At 50.5% G+C, this 24,045-nt stretch overlaps 1 protein-coding gene across 2 annotated transcripts in view; it reads right to left on the minus strand.

Moving 5' to 3' along the window:
- The window catches only part of AGAP1 (ArfGAP with GTPase domain, ankyrin repeat and PH domain 1), a 549,698-nt gene that overhangs the window by 51,369 nt on the left and 474,284 nt on the right, over positions 1-24,045 (minus strand). For both annotated transcript variants that reach the window (XM_047085687.1, XM_047085686.1), the window contains 2 exons: positions 21,189-21,279; positions 11,897-12,119 (listed from right to left, as the gene is read on the minus strand). In XM_047085687.1, coding sequence (XP_046941643.1) covers positions 11,897-12,119; positions 21,189-21,279 — 314 coding nt within the window. The remainder of the gene's footprint in view (positions 1-11,896; positions 12,120-21,188; positions 21,280-24,045) is intronic.

Below are 24,045 nucleotides of genomic sequence, written 5' to 3' on the forward strand. Positions count from 1 at the left end.
ACTGCACCAGACAGACTCCTCCACGGGCCCCCCGTGCCAAACGAGGGGCCGATGTACCGACCGGGCCAACCTTTCCCCCACACGTAGTTCTGCACCTTGGCCCACAGTCTTTGTGGAATGTCCTGCTCCGCCTTTCTCCTGCGAAATTCCTTCTCATCTTTTTGTTTCCATTGACATAATTTACAATGCCATCAAATTCATCCTTTAAATGTGTATAATCCGGTGGTTTTTTAGTGTATTTACAAAGTTATACTGCCATCGCCACCATGGACATACGGGTCCTTTTCAGTATCCCCCAAATGAAGTCACTCCCTGTAGCTCATTGCCCTGCCTCACCCAGCGCCCCCATAAGCACGAATCTACCTTCTGTCTCCATGGATCGGCCCGTTCTGGCGGTCCCGTATAAACAGAATCATTTAATGTGTGGCCTCTGGTCTCTGGCTCCTTTCACCAAACACGATGTTTTCAAGGTTCACCCAAGTTGTAGCACGTAAGGTCTTTTATTCCTTTTTATGCCTGAATAACATTCCATTGTCTAGACAGGCCATATTTTGTTGAACGACCTTTGGTGTTTTCACTTTTTGGCTATTATGAATAACGCTTCTACGAACACACATGTACGAATTTTTGTATGGACATGTGTTCATTTCTCTTAGGTACGCACCTAGGAGAAGAACTGCTTGGTCACATGGTAACTCTTCTGTTTAACTTTTTGAGAAACTGCCAGGCTATTTTCCAAGGCACTGTGCCATTGACTGTTCCCACCGACAGTGTATGAGTGTTCCAATTTCTCTGCATCCTTGCCAACACCCACCACTGTCCATCTTCTTGAGTAAGGTCATCCTTCGTGGGTGTAAAGTGTATCTCAGTATGGGTTTGATTGCCATTTCCCTAGGAAGTGAGGATGTCTGGCATCTTTTCATGAGTTTACTGGCTATTTGTCTATCCTGCTTAGAGAAATGTCTCTTCAGAGTCTTTTGCACATTTAAAAATTGGGTTGTCTTCTTATGGTTGAGTTGTAAACATTGTTTATATGATCTGGATACTAGACCTTATTAGATATACGGTTTTTAAATATCATCACCCATTCTGCGTGTCGTCTTTTCACTTGCTTGATATTGTCCTTTGAAGCTTGAGACTTTTAAGTTCAATGAAGTCCAATCTATTTTTCCTTCTTTTGCTTGTACTAGAGGTGTTGTATCTAGGAAACCACTGCCAAATCCACGGTCACAAAGATTTATCCATGTCTTCTGAAAGTTTTATAGTTTCAGTTTTAAGTCTTTGATTCATTTGGAGCTAATTTTTTTGGTAGATGGCACGAGACAGAGGTCTAACTTCATTCTTTTGCGTGTGGATAATCAGTTGTCAAGGCTGTTTCTTTCCATTGAATGTTCTTGGCACCTTTGTTAAAAATCAATTGATCACAGACGTATGGGTTATCTCAAAACAGTCAGCTCTGTTCTGTTGATCTGTATGTCTATGCTCAGCCCAATATCACACAGCCTTAGATTAGTTTTGTAGTAAATTTTGAAATTGTGGTGTGTGTGTCCTCCAACTTTGTTATCTTTTTCAAGAGTGTTTTGCCTGTCTGGGGGTCTCTTGTATTTCTATATATGCTATACAATCAGCTTGTCCATTTCTTAAAAAAAAAAAAAAAAGCAGAGATTTTGAGTTGAATCTATGTATCAATTTGAGGAGTATTGATATCTTAAGAATATTAAGTCTTCTAGTCCATGAACATGGGATATCTTGTCAATTACTTAGGTCTTCTTTAATCTCTTTCAATGATCTCTTTAAATTGTCAGTACACAGGCTAACTTATTCTAACTATATTATTCTTTTTGATGCTATAAGTGAAATTTTATTCTTAATTTTATTTTGGATTTTCATTGTAAGTGTACAGAATTACAATTGAGTTTTGTACGTTGATTCTGTACTTTTCACTCTTGCCGAACTCACTTACTAGCTCTAATAATTCACTGTAGATTCCTTTAGATTTCCTACATACAAGATCATGTCATCTGCAAAGAGAAGTAGTTTTACTTCTTCCTTTATGATCCGGATGTCTTTGGTTTCTTTTTCTGGCCTAATTCCCTGGGTTGAACGTCTAGCACAATGTTGAACAGAAGTTGAGACAGCAGACATCCTTGCCTTCTTCCTGATCCTAGGGGGAAAGCCTTCAGGACACTATCATTAAGCAGGATGTTAGGTGTGGGCTTCTCACAGATGCAGGCTGAGGAAGTTCCTTTTTATTCCCAGTTTGCTGAGTGTTTATATCATGATAGGGTACTGAATTTTGTTGGATTTATTTTCTGAATTTCTTGAGATGATCATGTACTTTGTGTCCTTTATTCTATTAATGTAGTGTGTTACATCCATTGATTTTTTTTTTTAAGTTTATTTATTTACTTGGAGAGGAGAGAAAGCGTAAGCAGGGCAGGCGCAGGGGGAGAGAGAGAATCCCAAGCAGGCTCTGCACTGTGGGGCTCTGTCCCATGAACCGTGCGATCGTGACCTGAGCTGAAATAAAGAGTCGGACGCTTAGCCGACTGAGCTACCCAGGTGCCCCTACCTCGACTGATTTCTGTGTGTTGAACCAACCTTGCATTTCTGGGGAAAATGACATTTGATCATAGTGTATAATCCTCTTGTACTGGGGCCAGACACAGAGATCTTCTCCCTGGGTAGTAGCATCTGCTGGGTTGGCATACTGGATATGCTAGGGCAGACAAGCATCTGGTAAAGAAAAAGGGTAGACACTTGGGTCTCAAGATGTAAGGAATGAATTCCAGGCACTTGGGCTAAGACAGGGAGTGGACTCCAGGCAGGGTTGTGGATATCTACTTATGCTGCTTGGTGGAGGTGTAGACCGATGCTTCTCAAATTTTAATGTGCATAAGAATCTCCTAGAGAGTGAAAGCACATCGCTGGGCCCTACCCCAGGGATACTGATTGGGTAGGTGTGGGGTAGGGTCCAAAGACGTGCACCTCTGGGTGATATTGATGCTACAATAAACCGCTCTATAGACATAAAGCAAAATAAACATGAACCGTATCTTCTACATCAGCAGACCCTTGCCAGCACCCGAGAGGGCATGGGCCACTTGTCTCCATCAGCCCGTAGGACCCAGGTATAAAGCTGATTCTGTCTTCCAGATAAAATGGAACCTAGGAGACTTCATAAATATTGTTTTCTTTGAGCATTAAATGTACATGACCAAGTGGGTGGAAATAATGATGAGTTTCATTTTAGAAATGAGAACGTGCCTTCTTGTTTTGTCTTCAATCAAAAATCTCAGAAGGTGCCGGTCACGGAACCCAAACCAGAAATCTTCCGGCCTGCCTGTGCATTTCATCATGCAGATAACAAACAGGATTGCGGTTTGTTTGTTTGCTTATTTTATTTTTTTTAATGTTTACTTATTTTTGAGACAGAGAGAGACACAGCATGAGCAGGGAAGGGGCAGAGAGAGAGGGAGACACAGAATGTGAAGCAGGCTCCAGGCTCTGAGCTGTCAGCACAGAGCCCGACGTGGGGCTCGAACTCATGAACTGTGAGATTGCGACCTGAGCCGAAGTCGGACGCTCAACCGACTGAGCCACCCAGGCGCCCCATGTTTGTTTGTTTCTTTAAATACAAGCCAAACGTTTCAACAGGCAACACTGGGGCAGGGGCATGAACAGAGGGAGGTTCGGGCAGGGAGAGGATGTAGTTACGTGAAAAGGCAGGGCTCAGACCACACATCTATGGTGGCTGATTCAGATATTTAGAGCTCTCAGCCCTGTTTTCTGTAGAAGCTCTTGGGATTAGCACCAACTGCAGAGAATTAAGACTTTACAATCATGGCTGCATGACTTAAGAGATCATGTCTGCCACATGAATGCAAAAAACTAAAGTGGATGATGCTTTTTTATACCTAAGTTACGTAAGCAAGGCCACTGGACTTCAGGAGTGGAGATAAATGGCAGTTAGAGTATCACGTATTACACCTTTACATGAGTAACACATACACACGGAAACACCACGCTAGTTTAAGACTGTGAGCCGGGCCCAGGGGAAGAGAGGAAGGGGACACCAGTATCTCTAGATGCGACAACCGGCCGCCGGATTTGGCCACGCGAGGCTGAGACAGCAAAGACAGGAGTCGCAAGAAGGGACCACGAGCAGGTGCCAGTGGTCAGATCGTGAATTCAAGAGATCTTTCCCGAAGTCCTGCGTGCGACCCTGCACAGATGATTCGAGGTGGTAAGTAACTCCGCGTTTTCCTCAACTTGGAAAACGGGGATCGTCCTGTGTCACAGGATGGCTCCGTGCTAAGGGAAAGCGCACAGCGCCGCGAAGCAGAAAGGTTCCTCAGGGGCCAGAAAGTTGCCGGTGCAAAATAATCAAAACGACACGGAAAGAAAAGACCCTTCGGAAAACGCTCTGCTGTTGCAGGGACCCAGGCAGAGGCAACTGTTTTAGAAAGTATTTCCAGGCCCACGTTTAGAATGTCTTCTATGGTCTGTACTTCACACCCCGAAAGGCTAACCTTAACATCCCATTCCCTTATATCCGCTCACAAATGGACAGAGGCTCAGGCGTGCCCAGGACACCTAGAGGCTGCTGGGTTTGCATTTTCATGTGGCAGTGGTAATGACATTTCCTAGAAACAAAAAAACCCCTTAACTGTCTCCACTGCTACATTTCAGGGAGTACACGATAGGGATTTTCAGCTCGAGACAGCTCCCTGGGAGCAAAACCGGCTCCCAGGACACATTTGGTTTCCCGCAGGATCAAAGAAATAGCCGGGGATCACGTGCAGCAGGCGGCCATAAGACGCCAAGAGCAGTCTCTCGTCCACCTGGTTCAAAGGCAAACGTAAGGTACACTTATCGCGCGAAAGGCAGATCCCGTTTCACTTAGCCGTAAGGAGAATCTTCTTCGATTCCCCTTTCTTACAGTTGGAGCTGGTCCCTTAACGATACCTTCATCGGAGACCGCTGCCACCAAGTGCACATTCCCGCCACGCTCCCCGACCGCGGATTACTGGATGAACTGCTGTATCTGTTGTCAACTGTAATCTATAGGTATTTATGTTTGAGGCAGTGTTAAAGCACTTCTCATTTGTACGTTTTCCTAATTGGCTTAATATTTATGGTGGAATATTTCTGATCTGGGGAAAGCTCGGGTAAACTCAAGCATTATTTAGCAACGTGCTAATGAGGGCCGTCCAGTCTTGGAGGGGTGCGAAGTGAGTTATGGTGCTCGGAGTCCGAATCCAAGCCGGCCTGTTAGGGGGACGTCGCTAAAATATCTGAAGTAAAATCCGAGGTCCCCAAGCAGCTGTTGGGTTTGCAGAGCTGTGGCCACATAAACTTTATTGGCAGTAAACGTCGCCCCTGCACGCGGACGGCGTGCCTGTGTCCTCGCTCGCTGGGGATACTGTCCCCGCCTGGACGGGGAGGGCCGGCCGCTCTGACGGCTGGGGCCAGGGCATGCCCGCTGACAGGCGCACCACGATGACAGAAATTCACTCTGAGTTGCAATTAGTGGCACTGTCATTTTCGGGGGCTCCTGCCAATTAATTAAGCCTGTCAAACAGCAAAACCACAGCGCTCACATGATAATTTATATCGGAAGAGACGAGCCTCATGCAATGCAACGTCTTCCTCCACAAACAGGATTCTCCCTGAGAGCGCTGAAATAAATAAGGCAAAATAAATAAAATAAAATAACCCAAAAGTGCGTGCGTTGTGGTGTTGGGGGGTGGTGGTGGTGCGCTGGGCACGGGGAAGAAGAAAGTTAAGCTGTCCTTGCTCTAATTGTTAACTCTGATCGCCGGAGTAGGAGACAGGCTGATTAAAACTCCAAACGAGCCCCCAGCTCCCTGAACCCTCTGCGTCCGTCCGGGATGATAGAATCAGAGGAGTTTATTCATACCATTAAGCCCCAGAGAACTTAATTGAAGGAAGAGCACAGCCCGGACCTTGACAAGCGGGAGGTCACAGTAATTGCTGCCGGACATATTTAACATTAAGATAATCAGGCCATTAATTACCCTTTGGATCATTAAATCAGCCAGTTGCAAAATGAAATTTCTGCCTCTATTACTCACTTGAGAGACCACAGGGGTGGCCTTTAATTTATCAGTGAGCCTGAGATACAAAGGCTGGGGTTGGGGGAGGGCAGGCGGGGAGGGGGCCGCGCGGTGGCGGTGGCGGCGGGGGCAGGGCATCAATCCGCCATGCTTGGTGATCGTGGCAAATTAACTAGGTAAGATAACCTCCGCTTCCAAAGGCAGAAGCTGGGGGTATGTAAATAGATGAGGGCAGACAGGGAGATCAGAGTCTGTGCACCACTTAGCAGGATAATAAAGGAAATCATCCTTGATTATCAGTGCTAATTTGGACACTGCCGGTAGCTTGTTATGCGTGTTCTGAGTAGCATTTAATTAATTCAATTGCTTGTTAATGAGGGAAGTGACATGTGGGGAGCAGATGCCACCCAAGTACAGATGGGTTCTGGTCATCACGGCAGAGTCCTTTTTTTCCCCCCCATTCCTCCCCCTGCCCATTTTTTTTTTTTTTAAAGAAAGAAAATAGGAAAAGGTGGCAAGCATAGAGGAACACTCAAAAGAGACAAAACACTGACCTCGGCGGGCCAAGAACTGTTGAAAAATAATAAGATGAGATAATCCTGGGGCTGTGCGGGGACTCGTGTTCCCTGAGGCCACATTTGGAACAGTGCATCTTTATGCCAGAAATTTGAGCTCGAGATTACTACATTGTGATCTTATGATCAAACCTAACGAGACAAAGACGTGGCCAAGTGGTACTGCTTTTAATATCTCAGAGTTAGCGGTGGGGATCCAATTATTTTCAGTTTGGATACATTTCCCCTTTATCAATATCTCCGTGTGCATAAATAAGATGAAAGTCGTGTTCCCAAATCAAAAAGGACCGGAACTCGTGTCACTGGGCAGACTTGGTCCGTCTGCAAGTGTGCGGCCGGTCTCTCCCACGCAGATTTCTGACGTCCGGCCCCAAATCTTCCTCCCGAAGGTGGCATCTTTTTATAGGTTAAAGACAAGAGGGGAGTTGAGGCATGCAGGTGACAATGACAGAAGGAAAAAGAAGGCTCAAAGAGGCAGAAGAGTGTCTACTAAATCAGCGACGCGGCTCCCTTCCAAGTGGGATCAGAAGGAAGGGGGATTTCAGTTGGGGTTCAAGCTTCTCCCAAGGGCTCTTTATAGCACCGAAAACACACGTCCAGGCTCCTCTGATTGCCGAGACCGGATCGGCTGGCTCTCAGACCACCGTGTAAATAGGCTACCTGCCCCGAGATGCAAACGGCTACCGGTCCCTGCACACCCTCGCGGGCCAGATGCCTCGATGCTGAGACCCTAAGACGGGAGTCGGGAAGACAAACCGGGCAGCCGGGCAGAGTCCAGCTTCGGCCGCGAGGAACACGTCCCAGAGGGCTCCGCTGGGCCCTGCTAGGAAACTGCTGTCACTGCAGTCAACCCGGAAAGCTTCCAAAGTGGAACGGGGAATAGGAATAGAGAAGAAGGACACACCACAGTGAGGCAGAGTAGCCACCGCGTGGCCGGGGAGGGGAAGATGTCAGAGGTCTGCAGGGACGGACGCCTTCGCCGCGTGCTGGCGAACATGGGAGCCCCAATTTCCTCCACGAACGCGCGAGGAATTTCGACGCTCAGGTCAGCAAGAGCACTGGACACGTGAGTTCCAAGCGGACCCGTTCCTGCTTTGCCCCATGCGCTCGTTTGCTCGTTTGTTCATTCACTCGAGAAACGTGCACTTGATGTCTCTGCCTCCGAGCCTACGATTCCTTGATTTGAAAGGGTCACCAAAGAGCTCCCTGACTTTGCCCTATGGTCACAACGTGCGTGCTAACACTGGGACCAGAGTCCTGCCTGGCTGCCGTAGGCCCCACACCCCGACCGCACACAACAACACAGCGTATGGTGCGATACGCAACTCGCACGCCAAGCGTCCCGGAGTCCTCGCCCCAAAGACAGCCTGCCGCTGCCCCTCCTTACGCCCCTAAAATCTAGTAAATTCCATCCACTGTCACCGCCGCTCTCCTACTTCAGCATCTGCACTTAAAATCAATATTTTAAGTGTGTGCTTAAATGATATCAATAGCAATTAGAGAGGGGAATTCTGATTCCACCCCAGATGTAGTTAATTGTCGTGGCATCAATATCCTCTACCCTGCTCCTTTCTCTGAATTAAACCTCCATTACCGAGGGGGGGGGGATGAAGGGCATCCTCTCCCCTCCTGAGACAATAAATTTAATATCGAATGCACTGGGAAAAAATGGCAGTTGTTGCAGAATCCGTCCAAAAAGATTTTTTTTTTTCTCTTCCTGGGAGTAATTAAAAGATGCTTTTCTTGACTAATGATTCCCCGGTTTAGGAAGGGGAAGTCAATACCGCTTCACCGCCGTCAGCTTCGATTGATCACAACGCTGCTCCAGCTTGAACGGCAGTTCTCAGGGCGGCTGAGAATCCCTGGAACCAATTACGAGCCGTCCGAAGCTGCCCTCATCAGGGGTGCAGGGACAGCGAGCAGAAGGCCAGCCAGCTGGTCAAAGGCGCCTGTTTTCCTACCTCACCCGCAGGCCTGGGTGACGCCAGTACGAGGTGGTTTCGGGGAACCGGTTGTTTCTCTGCAGAAAGATGGGCTGTATTCTACTTCCCCACGGTCCTAACTGTGTGTGTGCGTGCGCGCCGTGTGTGTTTGGGGAAGAACGGCCCATTTCTAATTATATTCCACTGTCAGAATGAATCTTCTGAACAAGACGGAATGGACGGGGCTGCTTGGGAACGCAGCTGGGCCCTTTTCCAAAGAATTCCGAAGATTCTCTTTTCCAAAGAGATCCAAAGCTGGATCCGTGGCACTTGGCCTATCCTTGGATAGGAATAAAAATTTACTGAAGTATTTCTTTTTAGAAATTACCTTAGGGCCAGGTTAGAAGACCTCCCCCCTCCCCCCCTGCTGTTTGGACTAACGATCACGATCACGGTCTCTGCAGAGACCACAGGTGGTGGGCGTCAGCGGGGGGGTGGGGGGGTGGGGGGCATGTTTCCTTGTCCCGGGACAGCGGGATCCAGGCTCCATACCCACTCTCCTTTCACAGACCGAATTCCACGCGGAGATTCTAGCCCCAACTTTGCGTTTTTCCTTTCTATGTGAGGAAACTGCACGAGGCAGTGAAGATGGTGAGGGTTTGAATTATTGGTGCACCACTAATGCAGAGCTGTTTCTTTGTTTTTGACGGTGTATATCTACGCCTTTCTAGGTATAACCCGCCGGGACCACAGCCTTCCAGCTGGCCTCCCTGCCTCTTCTCCATCCTGTCCAACAACGTTGCTAGCTGCCTTTAGCACTCTTGGATCAGGTGGATCACACGTGAACCCCTAAACCCTCACCCTCTGGCCACTCCGGAGGTGCTGTTATAATACACCCCAGCTCAAAGGCTCTCCCCAGTCTTTGCTCTGCTTTGGCCCCAACATCCCCCCTCCTCCTCATTTACCTGGTGGCCCAGCTCCATGGGTGGTGACTCCCCAGTTTCTGTACTCCCCCACAGGCCCTGACTTTGCCCAGGCCATGCTCATTCCCCCACACACCCCACCCTCCCAGGCCTGGACGTCACCGCACATTTGAAAGTCCAGTTCAGGTGCCATTTCTCCAGTGAAACTTCCCTGGGACACACCGGCTATAGGAATCCCTCCATACTGTGAATTCTCCTGAGTCCTGGAACCCTCAGCTGGCCCCCTGGAACATTCACAAATCACTGTAGGTGCGAAATCATCATTTATCGCTTCTTTTCTACGAGAAAGCGCTCACTGAGTAACAGCTGAATATAAATTAAAAACAAAACTCCCTGGGAGAATTACTAAAGGCACGAAGAGACATTCAATTCTCAAAGCTGTTCATCCTCTTAGACATTCCAAAGCTCCCTTTGGAAACACCACGTTGCAACATCACCATCACCACAGCCTTAGAGAGAGGGCTGAAACTCAGCGGCTCTTAGCCAACAGCGAATGGGATCCAAGAAAAGGTGGGATTTTGCTGCAGTCACTTCGTATGTGAGAAAGGAAGACTATAAAACATGTCCAAAATATAAACATGGGATGTGTACAATGCTGGAGAGAAGAGAAAGTTATGCACTCAAGAACTTAACTCAAATATACAAATTAGAACAATCAAGTTTCTGTACGCACACAACCTTCACTTATGAATGAAGATGAAATTAATATAAAACACTTATCAGTTAAAAGTATCAACCCGTATCTTTGAACACTCTAAACAGTAGCTAATTATGATAGATTTAGAAAAACAAACTTTTCCAATTCAGGGTATTACAAATAACATATCTGCTCCTTTTACACACAAACAATAAAATGCATGATTAATTTTTTTTTCCAACTTATCTCAATGTTCTCTGCACTCCTACATTAAGCTCAATCTGATTTCCAATCATATTTCGCTTTTAGACCTAACTATCCCCCAAGGAAACCATATCTGTGAAAAAATAGATATTAATAATACATAAATTTGCCTTTTAAGAATGCTCCTACTCGATGGCCTGCTAATTTCTATGTTAGCGTTAAACAGGTCAAGATAAAAAATTCAGAAAAGGGTACTGGTTCTTCAGTTTGTAGTTAAGCTGTCCCCGTAGGCACTGCGTGGTGGAGTTCACCCATGAGCAGCTCACCCAGCCAACTGAGGCAACGCCAGACAAATACGCTTTGGGTGCTTCTTGCTCCCTTCGCCCCCCTCCCCACAGGACGCTTGACGTGAAGAGCAGGTTAATAACACACTAGCTTCATTCTCTAAAGTGAACCGAAGGTGGCACCACAAATTCATTTTTCAGCGTTCGTAAAACAAAGTCCACCGACGCTGCGCGCATTATGGTTGCTCAGCGGCAGAAACCGCCTTCTCACGCCTCAAGTGGGGCACCACCGCAGACCGCCATGGGCACTTGCACACGGTCTCATCCCCAGCAAAACAAGCCATAGGGCTTTAAAAAGTGCTAATGATGGGAGACCCCTTCTCTCCGTCCCTCTTTTCACACACCCGAGAGGCCAGAGCGGAAAGCGAGCCCCTTGCCCCTCCGTCAGAGGTGGAGACGTGACCCTGGACGCCTCCTCCTGGGGGCAGCCGCCCGCCGAGATGGAATGACCCACTCTCCTCGATGAAGCAGGCTTTCTCGGAAGACATGCCATTTTATCACCTCTTAGGTACATTAAATATGTATGTGTACTCAAAAACGGTTTATAATAGCTGTAAATGAAAAATGAGAAAATAAATGGGCTCAAAATAAATGCGTTTTTTACACTGCGTAACAATTAACATTAATGAGGACTCACCATACGTTATGCCGAACTTGGCTGATTAAAAGTGTTAGAAATATATTTTAGGAAAATAAAATATATTTTGTTACTATAAACTCACTTATTGTGGGTGTGTGTGTGTGTAGGAGGGGCGAGGGAAACCAACTGAGCAGATGCTTATCAAACATATAAGAATAACAACATTAAAGAATCAAAAATTCGTAATTAGTGTTAACAGCACAGCTTACACCTATTAGAAATGTATTAATTAAAGTGATATATTCATAAGGTCGGAAGCTTAATACATTTCTAAGAGGGAGAGAGGAATCCCCAAGGTGTAAAAACAAACATAAAAAATTAAGGAGTCTGAATTATCCATGTCTGCTGAACACCAATTTTAAACACAGACATTTCTGTGCGGGCTCCTCACTATTCCTACAGGTTGCCAGGGCCATCCATGTTGAGCCTGTCGGTAAGCAGTAAGGTCATTTCCAGTTGTCTAACTGTTGGCGGAATGCCCCTGCGCCATACACCTTCCCACGTCCCCTACCTTGTGGAGTCCAGCGAGGGCTTCGTCCGCCCCTGGCTACTCTCCTCCCAGACGCTGTTGGCCAACTCATTCCCAATGGATGACATCACCTTGATGAGCTCGATGGGCCAGTCGTCGAGGTCCAGAGACCGGACTCGAGAAAGGTGGGTGCCTAGGTTCCGGTGGATCCCCGAGCACTCGATGCACATGAGGGCTCCCAGGTTCAAACTGGCCCAGTTAGGATCTGTGGGAAGAGGAACAGGGGGTCAGACCATCACCGACTCATTCCAGCCGCCCTTAGGATCTCAGGAACAAAGAGGCCAGTTGCTAGACCTCACACCCAGCAGTCCCTCCCTGGAATCACGTGGCCTGGAAATGCTCCCTGGCCAGGACTCCATAGTGTCTTAGGCATCTCAGAAGGTTTGATGATACGTTGGGGGCGCCTCTTAACAATCTCGCTTCGGCCAAAGCCTAGGAATTTCCCTACATGATAAAAACAGCTGCCGGCAGTGATTTGGACAGAGAAATGCATTTCCCAGTCCCCCGACAGTAGCATTCTCGAGAGCGCAGATGCACGTGGAAAAGAACCATACATGACTTCCATCTACTGTGGACGGCTGCTGATGGAAGGAAAGAGAGCACTCGAGAGCGCTACGGTATCCCTTGTAAACAACTACCTCAGCAACCACAGGCATATCTGAGTTCTCAATAGTCATAAAATGGACACATTTGCAGATTTCAAAGACAAAAGTCAGGCAGGCACACGACAATGAAGACATGGTTTTCAGCGATCTTACATAAGGGGGACCACTGGAGTAACTCCGACTTATCTACTACTGCTGGCAAGATGGTGGGCAGGGTCCACTGGTTAGGTGATGACCTCGCTGGATCAACCCTGACCTGCAGAGTGAATGGCAGCGCTTTAGGCTGTGACGATGCACCAAGGGCGACGAATGAGTTTAGGGGATACAGCTTGAACCCTTGAGCTGGGTCACTCCCAGTGTGAAACTGGCTGGCAGCACTGGAAGACTGAGAAGGCAGGCCGCAGGTTGGCTGCGTGCCAGATTCTAGAGCTGAGGCGGATTTGCAAAGATGGCTCTCACCTTGACAGCCAATGGCTTTGACCACCGACAGAATCAAGTAAGGTTTAAGTCATCTGGGAATAATCGGTATTTACTCCAGGTCCCCTTGAAGAGTCAAGGGGCCTTGTACCCATTCACCAGAAATCAGCCAGCCATTTGTTTCGTATCTCATATACACCATGGAAAGCAGTGATGGATACCATGGGGGAGATGGAAGAGAAGAGAGGTCCGTGACTCAGAGACACTGTGGTCGGGAAGAGGAAACGTACGTCCCAACTAATGACAGCAATAGTCAACCATAAAAATAAACAGAGTAAGGAAATGCAGACTAAACACTGAAGGGTACAGTTAAAGAGTAAATGTACGGGCAGAGTGGGAAGGAAGAGGTTGGCCATCACAGGTGAAAGAAGGAGGGCTGCATGGAGGAGGCTTGGCCTGGGCCTTGTGGGATGATCAGAGAGGAGGGTGGGGTGGTGAATGTTTTGCGGGACACCCCTGCTGCGCCTCTTCACAGCCCTACTTCTACACCCACCACCTCTGTGTCTGTACCTCTCGATCCCAACCTGGCCTCTATCCCCACCTTTCCGCTGGAGCAGGGCAGCCAAAGTCACCAGGTCATGCAAAATCTAAAGGGCTGTGTTTAACCATCATTTCACTTGATCTCTGGTTAGCCCTCCTTACAACACTGCCTCCAGATGCCTTTTTGGTCGGTACCCTCCCTGGATCTTTCTAGCACTTGTCTGGCTCCCCATCTTGATTTCCTTCCCTACTTTTCCTCCTGAACCCGCCCCTTACCTCAGGGGGTCCTGTAGGCTTGTCTCTTGATTCTATACTCTTTCCTAAGCCAACTCAATGCAACCCACAGATCTCGTTGTTACCCGATGGTTAACAACTGTCCACAGATACCATCTGCCTCAGCGGTCACAGATACGCTCCTCTCTCCGCGCTGCACATGTGACTACCGTCATACATTTCCACTTGGAAATCCTGCAGGGACCTGCCCGTCCACGTTTCACTGAACGTCGTCTCCTGCCAGGGGCAACCCCATGCCAGCAAATGGCACCGGTTCACCGGTTATTTAAGCCGGGATCCTGGGACTCGACCCTGATTCTCCATCGCTCCCACAGCCAGCCAATCACCAAGCACCTCAGTCTCTCAACGTCCGCCCCCTTCCTCCTGTCCCCGGTGCTCCCCACACGTGCCCCGTTTCACGGCACCTTCCCTGCGGAAGGGGTAGGGTCAGGGGCGCCAACCTCTTCCCGTTCGTGACCTCTCCGCATAGCTTGCCCCGGTGTGTAGTTTCAGGTGGAGAGAACAGCCCAACGACAGCAAGGGACCTGTCCCCAGGGCTGGCGTGAGGCGGGGCGCACGTCCTAGGAAGCCATGAGGTTCCCGTGCCCACCTCCACCCACCACTGAGCACTGCTGGTGAATACTTTCACACACTGTCCCCACAGTCACCACATGCCGCTCACCTGAGCCGTGGGAAGAGTCTCTCACCAGGAGCCACTGCCCGCCCCACCACCGCAACCATTCTCCAAGTTCTCCTATGGGCACAGGACCCCACCACCCCCAACCCCCGGTTTAGAACTCAATGCACTGTCGCCTTGCCCTCCCCCATGAGCTTCAGAGGCCTCCCTGCTGTGGTGTCCCCAGAAGGAGGACAGCACGCACAGGACACAAGTCAACGACCACACGCGGATCTCCGTGAAAGCTAGAGAATCAGAAATACCGAGGGCGAGAGGGGAGTAAAGCATTGCTGTGACCTGGGGTCACCTAAGTCCAAGGGCTGCAGGGACGTGGCCTTGTCTGAGTGCCCTGCCACTGGGGCCACAGGAAGGATGGCCTTGCCTCTGCTCCAACAGACGAGAACGACAACTTAGCAGGCGTCAGCAGAACTGACCAGTCACACCCCCCCGCACCTCCCGGGACGTGTTGGGGTGTCGCGGCCCTAGGCTGCCACTTTAGGCCTACAGGTGAGGCCACACGGCCTGGCAGCTCTGAATCATCTCCTGTCTCCCCTTCCGGCCTCAGGGCCCTCCCTCTCCAGCGCAGGGACCCCCACGGGCCTGTCAGCACACGCCCTCCTGCCCCGTCTGCCCCTTGCAAATGTCTCTTGCTCTCCAGGCCGTGGATGGAAATGAGGCTAATGAGGCCCGTCCCCGTGGGGCTGTCCGAGTGTTAGATGCTGTGAGGTGACCACACATGGAAACGCAGTGCTCCGTGTCGGCTAGAATTACGTTTATTCCTTCACAAATCCACCGCTGTTTCCGTGCCAGGTTCGGGGGACGGAGCAGCAAACGGAACACAAACACCCCTGCAAACAGAAATGTGGGACTTGGGTTCTCCGGGGCAGACCGACAGTAAAAAGCGAGAACAACACACACAAACACACGACGCGTTGGTAAGGGTGTGCCCCGAGAGAACCCCACCAGGGAGAAGAGGGAGACGGATTCGCGTGTGTGATTTGAACCCAGGGGTGGTCAGGGAAGGCTTCTTTGAGGCGACATTTGGGCAAAGACCCAAGGATGTCAGGCTGACGGTTACGTAATTTGCAGTTCCTGTCTATGCCTGTAGGAGAGAGCAAGCGACAGAAGCCGGAGGTTGAACGTGCTCCTACTTTAGGTTTTTCTGGGACGTCTAGAGTTGGGGGACTGGGGCTGGTGTCCCTTCCTGTGTGCGGGCCTGGGGTCCACAAAGATAAATGACGGGGCCCCTGAGATCCAGGGGGACACAAGAGAGAAAGGCACTGACAACGTTAATACAACATGGCGGGAGGAGTTCACGCCAGTGATTTCCATCCAGGGCGTCGCAGACCAGCCAGGAGGGAGGGATCAGCTCTGACCGGGTAGGCAGCAAGGCATCATGGATGAGGGGGCCTTGGGGCAGTGGAGAGGCTGAGCTGCCTCTACCAGCCTGGCCATGAAGGTCAGGCATGCTGGCGAGATCCACGCCAGGGGTCCAAGCTCTCGGGTTCTCGAGGGCTCTCAGGGGTGAGACTTTCGTTAACGTGTTCCCGGTGGACGGTTGGCAGCAGGGGTTCTAAACAAAGGCTTCCGAGGAGTCTGGACCCTGTTTGATAGTTAGCTTCGCTGCAGGATTTCCTAGAAGCACAGATATCCTAAGGCACGGCTCCTCAAGAGGTAGATGCTGTGGGTTTCCAGACTCCCTACATCACGGACTCCCTCCACCGATGGGCACCCACTCTGGGAAACAGGGTTCTGGGGTCTACCAGCTGTGCGGACAGTGTCTCCACGCAGTCTGGCACATTCTCAGGAAGAACAAGTGGGTGGGGGCTTCCACAGCCCCAAATCCCAAGTGACACAGAAATCCCCAAGCCCTACGGGGACACAACTGAACTGGAGATGGGGGGTATGTGTTCACAAGCCAGGGGGGATCACCCAGAGAAGGGGATGTGGCATCTGGAGCCCAACGTTCCTCCCACATGACCACGGGACACAGTGGACCTCCCACAACGTTCCTCTCACATGATGACTGGACACAGTGGTCCTACCACAACATTCCTTCCACAAGACCATGGGACACAGTGGACCTCCCACAACGTTCCTCCCACATGACCACGGGACACCACTGGACCACTGGGCCCCACCCTCAGAGGGGACAATAAGTTGCCAATGGGGGGAACCCACATCCTCAAGTCCCTCTCAATATTAAGACCCCTTTATAATTATAAAAACAATAAGCTCATTTAAAGAAACGTATAAAGAGCAAAGAAAGAAAACTTTAGAACTACCACCCCCTTCCGTTACGGTCAACTCATTTTTTTGACCTGTGCATATTCACGTGCAAGAAAAAAGCTTTCTCTTGCTTTTGCACACTTAACGATATCCAAAGTACTTTCTATTGAAAACAGTGCTTGGGGAGCCTGGGTGGCTCAGTCGGTCAAACATCGGCTCTCCATCTTGGCTCAGGTCATGATCTCACGATGTGTGAGACAGAGCCCCACACTGGGCTCTGCACTGACACCGTGGAACCTGCTTGGGATTCCCTCCCTCTCCCTCCCTCTCTCTCTCTCTGCTCCCTCTCCCATGCAAATGTGCTCTCTCAAAGTAAGTAACTGAACGTGGAAAAAAAAAATTCTTCATGTTGTCACAGTTCATTGTGTAGCCACCGTCATGGCTGGTGACGGAGGCTGTTGCCACCTGTCTCCAACCACACGGTGGAGGACAGGAGCGTGTGCCCTGCTCTCACCTCTGCCCTGCCCCATCGCAGGTTAGCGGGCAGCCGCTTTCCCTGGATTTGATCCTGTCCCTCTCCGAGGTGGGCGTCACATCTGCACCGGTACCCTCTCTGGCCACAGATCAAGCACGGTTGGCACTGACAGTCTTCCGTCCGGGTGGCCCGTGCCTCCTGTGGCCATCAGCACTGACCCACCGTTATCTCGAGAGCCAGGCCCTTTGCCAAAGCTCTGGGAGAAGGGACCCCAGCGGGGTGGGCCCCTTAGGGCGTCTCTGCCTTCAGACAACGGAGGGAACCAGGAGGCAACCCCCTGAGCACTGCTAGCTGATGGACATGCCAGCCAGGGCCCGCTCTGTTCCTGCAGGCCGGCACGGAGCCCCATGTCGGCCCTCTGTGACCAGCCACCCCCCAGCGAAGCTCCGTGCCAGCCCGTAGTGCCATGCGGGTGCCACTGGGCTGTGCGGAGGGGCTCGGCCACTTCCAGGGCTCCCAGAGAGGCACAGCCATGCTGTCGCCGATGGTACACAGTCCTGAAGGCAGCTCGCCGGGGCGGACACGGACCTCTTCCTTTGCGTCGTGGTTTGATAAGAACCTTCTGGAAGTCAAAGGAGCTGACAGGCACAGCATGGCGAGACTATAGCGGAGAACGCACAAAGCTACCTGGGACCAAAAACAGTCACTGTCTGTCTTGGCTCAATTTCTCTTTTCTCGACAAAAGAAAAAAAAAAAAAGAAAAGAAAAAAAAGAAAACAAAATGGAAAAGAAAGCCCTTTAGTCAGTAAGAACAATAAAAACCAGCCTCGGCTCCGTGCCAATGAGAGGTCCCCGGGGCCCAGTCCCCAGGCCCCCCTTGAAGAGGGGATTATGGCGTCAGTAGAAAACAGGAGCCCAGGCCCCGTGATGTCCACGGAAGCCACAATTGTGGTCTGGCAGGCCCACCCCCTCCCGCCAGACCCCCTGGAAGCACGAGAGATGACCTCTCAGCTCGGATGCTCAGGGCGCTGGCGGGGGGGGGGGGGTCCTGTGCGGTCCCCAGGAAGGCTCAGGCAGGGCCAGCTCCCTGGATGGGAGCCCGTGAGGAGCAAGCAGGCTCTCTCGGGCCGGCAGAGGGCTGCAACCTTAACAGCTTTTCTTCTCCAACACCCAGAAACAAGAGCCTTTTCTCGCGTTTAACGTTTGACCTCATACTCGCACACACCAAAACACAGACCACCCAGTGTGCGATTTCCTCCGCATCCGCGCTCACTTATAAAATAATCGAGACAACCCCCATCACAAGGACCCTACCGCTCAGAGACAAGTGGGGTCGACGTTCTGGAATGCATCCTTACAGATCTTTTCCGCCTAAATACCGAAAATGATTCACTGGGCTCTCCTTGACTCACTGACTAAATACTCTTGCGTTTCCAGTACATTCCCAAGTTTCTCCATCTCCATTCGTGTATTTTTTACACGACTTGTTCAGGTTGCACATTATTTCACCGAGAAGACATCCCCACGAACTGTTCTTCCGGTTTTGCAGACGTGGGATGTTCCGACTTTTTGCTCTATAAAGAGCGCTGTGTCGAACACCTTTGAAGCCAGGTCTTTGAGGCCCTTTGCTCATCCCCACGGGCTTGGCGCCTGGAGGGCACAGCTGGAGTGTGGGGCGGCCACTTGCTTACGGCTTTTTATGTACGATGCCAAACTGCCCTGTGGGAGTTTCACAGTTCATCATGAGGGTGTGGGTGGTGCACTTCCCAGCACTTTCACCAAAATCGGCTATTTTCGGACTTTCAGACGCCCCATTTCCTCCCCTGTACGTGGGGCCCACGGCCACACCAGCATTTACAGTCACGAGCATCACAGAAAACGGGTGCGGGCCTGGTGGAGACCAGGTGTTTACGGAATGGGATCCCGTGATCTCTTTTTCCTCTGCAACTGTCACACTCGGCCTCTCCTTGTTCCCTCTGTCCCTGAATATCTGCTTGGGTGGTGCCCCCCCAACTCGAGTGGCGCCCCCCACCCCCGCACCAGCCTCCCTTCTCCCGCTGCTCTGTGTCTCACCCCCCACACCTTGGCACTCGAGCGACCTACCTGCTCTCAGAAAGGACTCTTGGCCTCCAATGCACCACATACCACGGAGCCTGTGAGCCACGGAATCGGCCCTTTCCAAGGACTCTAGCTCTATGGCGGAAGCAATCGTAGGTGCCTTTCCTGGCGGAGGTTCTAAGAGCTTTCAGATTTTGTGCTTTTAGAATTCTAACTCTAAAGACTTTGTGATAACAACACACAGGTCAAATAACTACTCTCTTGGAACTTCATCTCCTGACACGTTTTGAAAGCAAAATTCAAAAATTCAAACAAAAGATGCTTCAAGGAAGTGCGTCAAGACACCTGAAGAAGAGACCCTCTCTCTCACGTGGGGGCTGTGGACGCTGGCCTCAGGACCTTTCCCGTCCCTGCCTTGCAACACAGTGGCTGCTCAGAGCGGATGTGTCCCCTTTCTTTTTTTTTTTCTAATTTTTTAAATCTTTATTTTTGAGAGAGAGAGAAAGCGGGGGAGTAATAGAGAAGGAGACACAGGATCCAAAGCGGGCTCCGAGCCGTCAGCACAGAGCCCGACGCGGGGCTCGAACCCACGATCAGTGAGATCATGGCCCGAGCCGAAGCCGGACGCTCAACCGACTGAGCCCCCCAGGCGCCCCAAGCACGTCCCCTTTCCTGTGTGACAGCCCCGAGGTCGCGTCTGCTTGTTCTGTTCACGGGACCACCCCCACGGCGGCCTCCGCCTCCCTCCGTGGCTCGATTCCAAGCCGCGTGGCTCAGAACACATCTCACCTCTGCTCTCACACCGGGAAGGAGTTCCCCGTGTCTACGGATGAAGAAGAAAGGCTCCTACGTTCTCCACTCAGCACCCTCACCCCCCTCAGCTCCAACCAGCTTCCAACCCAGGCAGCAGACACGCTGGTCGTCAACGTGCGAGCGCCACTCCGCTGCCTGTCCCGCTGCTCCCCGGACACCACGACTCCTGCAGCCACCTGCTCACGTCCCACCGGCGCCCCCCGCTCCCTGCAAACCCCGGCTTCTGCACAGAGGCGGCTGGAGGCGCTGGGCGTCCGGAAACGGCCGTTCTCGGCGGTGGCGGGTTCTGTGGTCTCTGGGTCCCGCCTCGCCCACCGGGCTCGGGCTCGGGGACGGCCAGGACCGCATCACACGCCTGCGATTCCCAGGTGACACCACGGCCGGTGCCAAGGCCTCTCACCTTGTCTCACCTGTCTTTCCCTCTCATCAAAACACACCTTCATGACACAAAACATGGCCGGAGAAAGTTCTACCGAATGCGCCCAGTGCTGTGTTGAGGGCTGGGGGTACAGAGATTTAGAAGTCGGTCTTTAACCTCAAGGATACAAATAACAAAATGACTTTCTCAGAGGGAAAAACATATTCCGTACTGGACAGCAGGAAGCACCAAGCAAAACTGGGCTACTCCAAGGCACCAAGAAGTAATTATGAAGTCTGGGAGTTCAATCAGATGCTTTAGCGTATACTGAATTTAACATTGCAAAAAAAAAAAAAAAAAAAAAAAAAAGAGAGAACTGTTTTGATGCCAAGATGATTTTGAAATTACAAAACAAAAAACCCCAAACTCCAGAAATCTCTGGGCGGGAATTAACAACGGCACTGTATTTTTATGGAAAAGCAAACAAGCACATGATCATTGATTAAGCAAAAGGTTAATTCCTGGGTTTGGCACAGAAATCCGGGCGCGCGGCCAACCCGTGGCGTGGGGTGACTGCCGTTCCTCGGAATGCCGAGGCCCGAGGCCTAAGCGAGACCTGGGGTGCCATCAGTGGGGCTTCTGGGCGAAGGATATGGTGGTAAAATAAAATCCAAGCGAGAATGTGTCAATTCCTTAAAAGCCCCTACGTGACACAATATTACCCTCACACGGGAAACGACAGAAGCGGGGTTGCTGTGACGGGGGGCTTTGCCGGACCATCCCGCCGCCCTCTGCCGGCCCCCGAGCCCCCCGCCCCGGCCCACACTTACTCTGGGTCTCGCAGTCCACACAGTGGGAGTTCCCTCGGATGTTTCGTATCGACTGCAAGGCCATGGCCTCACTCTGGCTCGTCAGCCGGGACTGCGCATGGAGGAAGACACACAAATGCGAGAGGTAAGAACCCGGGACACGTTTCCACGTCCGCTGGAGACGTCGGGGAAAAACCAAACCGTCCGTCAGCAGATACAGGATGAGGACCACATCGAGCCGTCCCTTCCTCTCCCGAGGTCTCTGGGCAAAAAGCGTAACTGATGGAGAAGGCTTCCTGCACCGGGTCAAGACCTGGCAGATGAGAGGACTCCACCGGAAAGGAGGACGGAGGGAAGTTCTGGGTCATTCGAGAGTGGGCACAGACCAGCTGCCGCTGGTTAACACGCCCCGCCGGGTGCCTGCTTCCGTAAAGGTGAGAGAATGAGAAGCCGCTTTACAAGCCGCGGATCGGGGCTCAGTTAGCGCTGTGAGACACAGCCCGGGGCTCCTCGCCGGGAAGCCACATCCAAACCACACTTCGTCCCTTGGAGACGCCCCTTCCACATGGAGACTATCTCGGCTACCACAGCAACTAGGGCACCGATGCGGGTGGGGGCGGGGAGCGGCGTTTGTTTTTAAACAGACACGTAACTGTCTTCCCTCAACACGTTGAAAAAAATACAGAAGGGAGAAAGGAACGATATAAAATTTGTAAGTGTTGATGTGATCGTCCATACTTTGGTTTTATTAACATTCTGATATCTATTCTTCTAGCACGATCTGTACACACACACGTACTTATTGAAAAAGCCGGCATATATTGCTTTAGAACCTGCCCTTTAAGTTTATTTTTTTTTTAATGTTTATTTTTCAGAGACTGAGAGAGACGGAGTGTGGGCAGGGGAGGGGCAGAGAGCGAGAGAGGGAGACGCTGAATCCGAAGCAGGCTCCAGGCTCCGAGCTGTCAACACAGAGCCCCACGCGGGGCTCAAACTCACGAACCGCGAGATGGTGACCTGAGCCGAAGTCGGACGCTCGACCCACTGAGCCACCCACGTACCCCTAGATCTGCCTTTTAGCCTAATGACTGTCATTTCTCAATGCCACCATGCTGTCCTCCAATGTCATCATCTGAAGTTGTTGTTCCACTTACAAGAACTTCTTTATGAAGTTTTCTTTGATGGACATTTCAGTGGCTTCCAATTTTTCTCCAGGGTAAACAGTGCTGTAAAGAACTTGCTTATTGCTAAAATTTGCCTGCTTCTGTCATTACTTACTAATGACAAATTTTTGGAAGCAGAGGTGCTCGGTGAAACAATATATACTGTCTTTTTAAGCTAACTTTTGTTTGTTTGTTTGTTTGTTTAAGTAAACTCTACGCTCAATGTGGGTCTTGAACTCACGACTCAGATTAAGAGTTGCATGCTTGGGGTGCCTGGGTGGCTCAGTTAGATAAGCGTCTGACTTCGGCTCACGTCATGATCTCACGTTTCATGGGTTCGAGCCCCACGTCAGGCTCTGTGCTAACAGCTTGGAGCCTGGATCCTGCTTCCGATTCTCTGTATCCCTCTCTCTCTCTCTCTCTCTCTCTCTCTGCCCCTCTCCCACTCATATTCTGTCTCTGTCTCTCTCAAAAATAAACATTAAAAAAAATTAAAAAAAGAGTTGCATGCTTTATGGACTGAGTCAGCCAGGCGCCCCAGGATATGTACTGTTTTTATTTTTTATTTTTTTAAATATGAAATTTATTGTCAAATTGCTTTCCGTACAATCACCCAGAGCTCATCCCAATAGGTGCCCTCCTCAATGCCCGTCACCTACCAACCCCCCCCCCCCAACTCCCATCAACCCTCAGTTTATTTTCAGTTTTTAAGAGTCTCTTATGGTTTGGCTCCCTCCCTCTCTTTTTTTTTTTCCTTCCCCTCCTTTTTTCTCCCTTCCCCTCCCCCATGGTGTTACGTACTGTTTTTAAAGGCTTATGGTGTGTCAGTTTAATTTGGGACAAACCCAAACAAATTTCAGAGGACACTTAAAATAAGCTTGATTTTCATGTCAGAATGCATAAGCTGAACCAACTCATGTCAACTGTTTGATGGGAAACGACTGAGTGCTCACTACCTAGCAACAGAAATTATAATTTATTCACTTGTACTATGTAATTAACACAATGCACTAGGATTTTAATCCCTTTGGTTAGACACCCAAGTATTCAAAGTGTATTTAACAGTTTGCGTTGGCATCTGGACTATGTGTACATGTGCCTACCTGCGTCTGTCTACCTGACTTCCACAGTGTGTGTGTGTGTGTGTGTGTGTGTGTGTGTGTGTGTGTGCCTATGCCCGCCACCAACTCTGAGTTACCCACAGGCAGCTACAATTTCTCAAGAGTTCATTCTCAACTAGGTCTGCATTTTCCCTCCAGCTATTGGGAGAGAAATTGGACAGGATTTCCATGCTGGACACTCTGACACTCAAACATCCAAGGTGAACAGGTGCGACCTCGTCCCCCCAGGTGCTCCATGGGTCCCCCCGCCCCCGCCAGGGAGACCGCTGCCCGGGTGCACACGGCTAGAAGAAAGGGACAGCATTTTAGGCTGGTGTCTGCGTCAGGCCCAGAAGTGACGCCGTCTCTTCTCCCAAAGAGCTGGTAAGGGTCTGGAAAGTGTGTGAAATGGAAAAAAAGGCAACGGGAGATTCACTTCTTCCTGAATCTGGACGACGTGGGCTGGATTCAGAGCCTAACCTGAAATACTGTGATTGTGTACAAAGCCTGGGGATGCGTCTGTCTGTGCAGCCACGCGCTCTCTGCGCTCCGGTTTTGGAACTAGACTCCCATGCTTTGTGTGGGACGTGTGTCACCAACCCCCACCCTCGAGGA

Source organism: Lynx rufus, unplaced genomic scaffold (genome assembly GCF_022079265.1).
Source record: "Lynx rufus isolate CCGP_SWC_20201006 ecotype Redwood Valley unplaced genomic scaffold, mLynRuf1.p SCAF_2, whole genome shotgun sequence".
NCBI lineage: Eukaryota > Metazoa > Chordata > Mammalia > Carnivora > Felidae > Lynx > Lynx rufus.